The 6,000-nt window shown below is 39.4% G+C and overlaps 1 protein-coding gene across 3 annotated transcripts; it reads right to left on the minus strand.

The window, feature by feature from the left end:
• Positions 1 to 2,782: 2,782 nt before the first annotated feature.
• Positions 2,783 to 4,936, minus strand: LOC149288781 (trypsin-like). 3 transcript variants are annotated; one of them, XM_089491526.1, is made up of 5 exons: positions 4,897 to 4,936; positions 4,220 to 4,376; positions 3,431 to 3,684; positions 3,176 to 3,312; positions 2,783 to 2,932 (listed from the first exon to the last, which is right to left on the minus strand). In XM_089491526.1, exons 1-5 carry the CDS (start codon positions 4,934 to 4,936, stop codon positions 2,783 to 2,785), a joined length of 738 nt encoding a protein of 245 aa, XP_089347652.1. The 3 variants fall into 3 exon arrangements, with proteins under 3 accessions (XP_089347652.1, XP_089347651.1, XP_089347653.1); XM_089491525.1 differs by having other exon boundaries at positions 3,176 to 3,308; positions 3,427 to 3,684; XM_089491527.1 differs by lacking the exon at positions 4,897 to 4,936 and having other exon boundaries at positions 3,431 to 3,681; positions 4,211 to 4,365.
• Positions 4,937 to 6,000: the final 1,064 nt, after the last annotated feature.

The following is a 6,000-nucleotide window of genomic DNA, read 5'->3' on the forward strand; positions in this document are numbered from 1 at the left end:
ACATCGATTTGGAATCGGTAGGATGGGAAAACTGTGCATGAGGATGGTAGCGTATAAAGATTGCATACAGTTTGGTCATAAACACATAGTCGGGATAATCAGGACCATGTATCGGATGCTAAAACGAATATATAAATAGGGGGAGGGGGAGTTAGGGCTTTGGCTTGAGATGGTGGTAGGCAGGCTGTTTGTTATGGTGCACGAAGGCTACAAGAGGAGAAAGAGAGAGAGCGAGATGACAAAAAATAAGAAGTTTAAAGTAAAAAGAGCATGGGTTATGGGTGTAGGAGGCCAAAAGGAGGGGATCGGGAAAATAGGAATGTGCAAAAAAGATAAATACAAACATTTGGCCAAAAAAGAAACAATCTCCCCAAAATACATATTTAGGACATATACAGGAAAGCACGCATAATTATACAAAATATGTAAAAATAATTTTAACAAACTTGCTTGCAGATCTGGCCAACTGGTCCAATTAAAATACATTTTCTATCTTGCAATAGCTTGGCTTGATGCTAAGAATTATAGGCAGTATTCGACATGCATACAGTTAATTCTGGGAAGCATTATCTGTATATAAAATGTTAAGGTGTTTATTTTAAATATAGTTAATAGAGTGAATACAGTTTATTTTAGTATATAACTGAATGATATATATGTATATGTAAGTGTTTATTGAGGTTTGCTGTAATACTTCCATATCTCAGATATTACATATGGCAACAGAGATTTGAGTACATAAAACATTTTGACATAAATAATTTTTTTTTTAATAAAAACACTAAGAACAGGAAACTGCTAATACAAAATAATACAATCAGTTATTTCTTTTTGCTCTTACTTAAAGTTAAAGGGGTAGTAGAAGTTTTATTAAACACTCATCTGCAGACACCAGACAAGCCAGAAGGCTTGTTTTTCCCTCAGAAATATCTTTATGGGGGACTGCCCAGAGCCCCCCAAAAGACCAGGGCCTAGCAGTTCCCCCTTTAACTTCTGGGGGGGTCACCCAGATCTGCCAGAAGGCCAGGGCCCAGTGGTTCCCCCACTCTTCCACTTAAAAAGAAGGGGGGCAGTAGAAGTATTATTAAACACTCATCTACAGACACCAGACGGTTTGTTTTTCCCTCAGAAATCTCATGGTGCTGCCACAACCACAAGGGATTCTGGGTAGCAACATGCAAATAAGGTCAACAATAATCACATTTTGCCTCTATATCCACTTTATACACGGATTCCTTGAGAATAATTGCCCGCTGTACAGGACAGCCTTTAGATAAAACTCGGGTAAGAGGTGCAATAGCCAGATCACAGCTTTTTGGTTTTTGGGAGCCCGAGGTGTGTGCTCCTCTATGTGCAGCGTTCTGTGCTTTAGGGCAGCAGAAGCCTGAAGAACTACTTCAGGTTCACCCCGAAGGGATATACCAGACTGGATTCCTTCCCCCCCCCCGCGGGAGGGCCGGATCTTCAGGTCGAACCCGAAAGGTAAGACCCCTTTATGGACAGAGGTAAGGGGCCATAAGGCTCCACTATACCTCTACCAGCTAAGTCAAGCTACAAATGCAGTGCAGCGTCCAAAACCAAAAGTGCCAAATCAAAAAACATGTAATTGCCTTGCCATGTGTGGTAATGTGAAATCAAACCAGCAATTCATAGGCACACGTGAAAAAACGTGGTAATAAATAAGCATCCAGCAATTTTTGATAAAAATCAAAGAAACTCTGCTAAATCTACAAACCTGTAAGGAGCAGGAAATTAAGTATGCAAGGTAATAAAAAGTCTTTGGTGCATATCATGCCCACACCTTCCACAGTAGACACACACAATGAATAAAGCAACTCCAACATTTTACCAGGACAAATAAGCACCTTAGCCATAATGCCAGAAGATCAAGTGTTTACCCTCCTCCCTAAGGACAATATACTTGATCTTAGCCAAAAAAAAAAAGTCAAAACACAGCATTTTTTGTCTACAACAAACCTCATCAGCATGAAATAGCAATACTAGCTGAGTACTTAAGGCTTAGGGTAGCACAAGAAATACCATTACATAAGTTATGGTGGGTAAAGGTGATGGAAACCCCTTCCACTTAAAATTAAGGGGTAGTAGAAGTATTATTAAACACTCATCTACAGACACCAGACAAGCCAGAAGGCTTGTTTTCCCTCAGAAATCTCATGGTGCTGCCACAACCACAAGGGATTCTGGGTAGGCGCATGCAAATAAGGTCAACATGCTGATGAGTCCCTTTAAGGATGAAACAGCTGTCCATGAGCGGTGATCTGCCTATTGCTTCTCTTCCCGAGTTTTGTCTAAAGGCTGTCCTGTACAGCGGGCAATTACTTTCAAGGAATCCATGTATAAAGTGGATATAGAGGCAAAAGGTGATTATTGTTGACTTCATTTGCATGCACCTACCCAGAATCCATTGTGGTTGTGGCAGCACCATGAGATTTCTGAGGGAAAAGCAAGCCTTCTGGAAGTGGAAGAGGTTTCCATCACCTTTACCCACCATAACTTATGTAATGGTATATCTTTATTATTACTGTATTACAGAGTATTACTGTCACATGATGTTTAAGAATATTTCATTTTAATTGCTTATTTTTTCCCCAAATTTGCTTGTAGTGTCCATTTATCAATGCGACTGCAAGTAATTAAAATAGCAAAATCAAGATGTCAAAGTATGTTCCCGAGATCAGGACTTTATTAAAGCCAATAAATCAATGGCACAGAGAAACACGACTTGAAATAACACAAAAGGAGTAAATATTAGAGCAAAAATTTAGTTTGAAGCCACTGTGTTCTGGATCCAGGAGTTGTAGTTGCAGACCTTGGTATACACGCCGGGGTAGTTCCTCAGGGCACAACCGTTACCCCAGGAGACAACACCTTGGAGCTGTCCGTTGCAGACCACGGGGCCACCAGAGTCACCCTGTGAAGAAAGGTTTTAAAAATGTTTACCTTGCCATATGTGCAAGAAATAATTTTTTACAAAGATATAATGGGAAACAGTTACATACAGTTTATGAATTAGTGACGTGACGTTATGCATTTAGGGAAAGAAAAATATATAATTTCTAAACCTCTCTTTTGGGACAAGTATTCATAGATACTAAAAAAATAAGGAAATATTTAATTTCTCCTAAAAATAGCAAGGACAAGAAAAAAAAATTACCTGGCAGGAGTCCTTGCCACCTTCAAGGAAGCCAAGGCAGATCATGTTGGCGGTGATCTGTCCGGGGTAGGCATTGCTGCACTGGGAGGAGGTCAGGATGGGGGCGTTCAGGCACTGGAGGAGATTTGGGTAGCTGGCTGCAAAAAGAATGTTTTCATGAATGCAAAATACCGGTAATTGCAAACTCTTCCATGCTATTTTGTGCTATTGTAACACAGTTACAAACGAATCGTGGTCATGGTTGAGTTGACTTACTGCCACTGCTGAGAGTGTTGCCCCAGCCGGAGATCAGGCAGCTGGTTCCAGAGGAGGCGCAGCCGGAGGGCAGAGCCACGGCCTTCACGTAGGAGTTCAGGCTGGCGGGGGAGGCAAGCTTGATCAACATGATGTCATTGTCCAGGGTTCTGGAGTTGTAGCTGGGGTGTCTGATGACCTTGACGGAGTTGATGAACTGCTCGGTGCCCTCACTCACAGCGATGTTGTGTTCTCCAAGTCTGACCTGAAGGCTCCTGCGAGAGACAGGGGTGTACAACTATAATCGGATAAAGACATACGCATGATCTGCAGTCCTAAAATGTGGCGATGGCATTTTTTGTCATTGACCTAGACATCCCTATTCCCTCCATAGGGAGGGAAGAGGAGATAATGTCCATGCTCTATGTGAAATGTAAAGAAGACATTATCTCGGGTTATGTTGAAAAATAATTTTTCCTTGACAAAGGATCAGAACCTCACAAAGAAATATCAAATTTCAGATGTCACGTTTGAAGCCTGCAAGAGGTGAAACGCGTCGTGGGAGAACATCAAGTTCAGTTGTAGAATAATTTGCTCTATACAGAGAGATGGCTTGAAGAGACTTGGGAGAAGGCATCTGGGTGACCTATTTCTTTTTAATAGTAAGTTATTTTATGTTCTTCTTTTATGTGATAAATTCACAGGAATTAAGATTGGTGGAGTGTGACATTTCATATTTATTATAGAAACTTGAGAGCTCTAATCAAAAGCGCAATTAGACACACTCCTTAAAAAGTAAACTTTACTTACGATTTGTAGCAGTGAGCGGCAGAGACGACCCACTGGCTGTTAATCAGGGACCCTCCGCAGAAATGGTAGCCGGAGTTCAAGGATGCAATGTATGGGACGGAGTTCTTGGTGCAGGTGTATCCTCCAACAATCTTATCGTCATCATCCTCAAAAGCAGCTAAGGCAAGACACCAGTTAATGGGAGCAACACCGCCAGTGATACCATAGAGGAAGATTAAGCAGCATTTTAGGTCAAAAGTGTTCTAAACCCATCCAACCACCCCATCCTCAGAAGATGTAGACAGGGTTAGATACAAATGAATCATAAAGTTACTTTACTACAAAATGTATGAAGATAAAACACAATGCTGGCCATAGATATTGCATTGTATGCTTCAGAAATTACATAGAACCTCTGTAAATCTTAATCTCAAATCAATTTTAAATCCACTAAAAACACTGAGCCATGGATATGGTCTACATAGAAGAAGCTACGTGTCGTTAAAATAAAATCTTCATCATAGTATTTATTGCATGAGTGTAGGCAACCCATTGTGATAAGCTCCAAGGGCTACCTTTGGCAAGTGAAGAACATGGACATTAGAAGACCCAACGATCCATGACCCGTTAGAATAAGAGATTTCTGAGAAGATCTACGTGCCGTTAGAGTCATTTTAATCCCCCAGAAAGAGACTTACCAGCTGCACCCAACAACACACAGATCAGAAGCAGCTTCATGGTGGAAACCAGAGTTACCAAAAAGTAATTATTTGGGATTGAGACGCCCTGGGTATTTATACTGGACCAGAACTTCCCCCTTCCCATTTTTTTGCTTCTAGCCCATTATGTTAATGATCTATGGTGATCACGTTATCATCAGTGGCCACGTGCTATAAAGTATTTCAGGAATGAAAGTTTACTTACGCGCTGATTGTAATTATCTTATCATATTGCTAATGTGTTTCCACTGCTTGTTTCCAAAATAATTAGAGATAATTAAATGGACTCACGTAAACAAACATGTTTTTGTATTCCTCTGCCCCAAAAATGACTTAAACTTAACCACCACGATAATCACTCGTAAGGGCTGCCCTCCACATGACTAACATACAACAGAAAATAATTTAAGTCCTACTTTTTCTTCGTCTTCTTTCTCTTATAATTTCTCCTATAATTATTAAACTTAATAATGTTATGATGTTATATATTAACATTATATAAATATAGATATATGATGAAATAATACAAAGACACACAGCGAGTTTAATGTCTTTTATTAAGTTTAGTATTGGATACATCAACAACGCCTGTCTTATTCAATCTGCTTAAGTTATATCTGTCATATATCTCTTTGAAAAATGCATAAAATACTTTTTTTATTTTTTAAATAATAATCTGCCAGAGCCAGAGCTGCCAAGTCATCTCACAACCAGATTGAATAGCAAAAAAAAATAGAATAAAATATCTCGTATATTGTAGTGATATATACAAAAAAACAGGTAATGTAAAAAAAAAACTCCTCTATATCTGGATGTCCAGGAAAAAAACAAACAGAAAAAGTCCCTCTCCTTGGCAGGACTATGTGACCCAATACAAACTAGGAGCCCTAACTAAACCTTAAAATTAACGGTAATACTTAACGGTAACAGAGGGAATTTTTTTTTTAAAAACTAAACATTTTAATTAAAAAAAACAACAAAACAATACACAAGAGCACCATGATAAAAAAGCAAAAGTCAGGTCCACAGAGCCATAATGTCCTCTCCTATTCAAGAGGTAACTGTGAAGGTGGTTGTTGATTA

The sequence above is a fragment of the Sceloporus occidentalis genome, unplaced genomic scaffold (assembly GCF_023333645.1).
Source record: "Sceloporus occidentalis isolate IW3139 unplaced genomic scaffold, rSceOcc1.0.p SCAF_50, whole genome shotgun sequence".
NCBI lineage: Eukaryota > Metazoa > Chordata > Lepidosauria > Squamata > Phrynosomatidae > Sceloporus > Sceloporus occidentalis.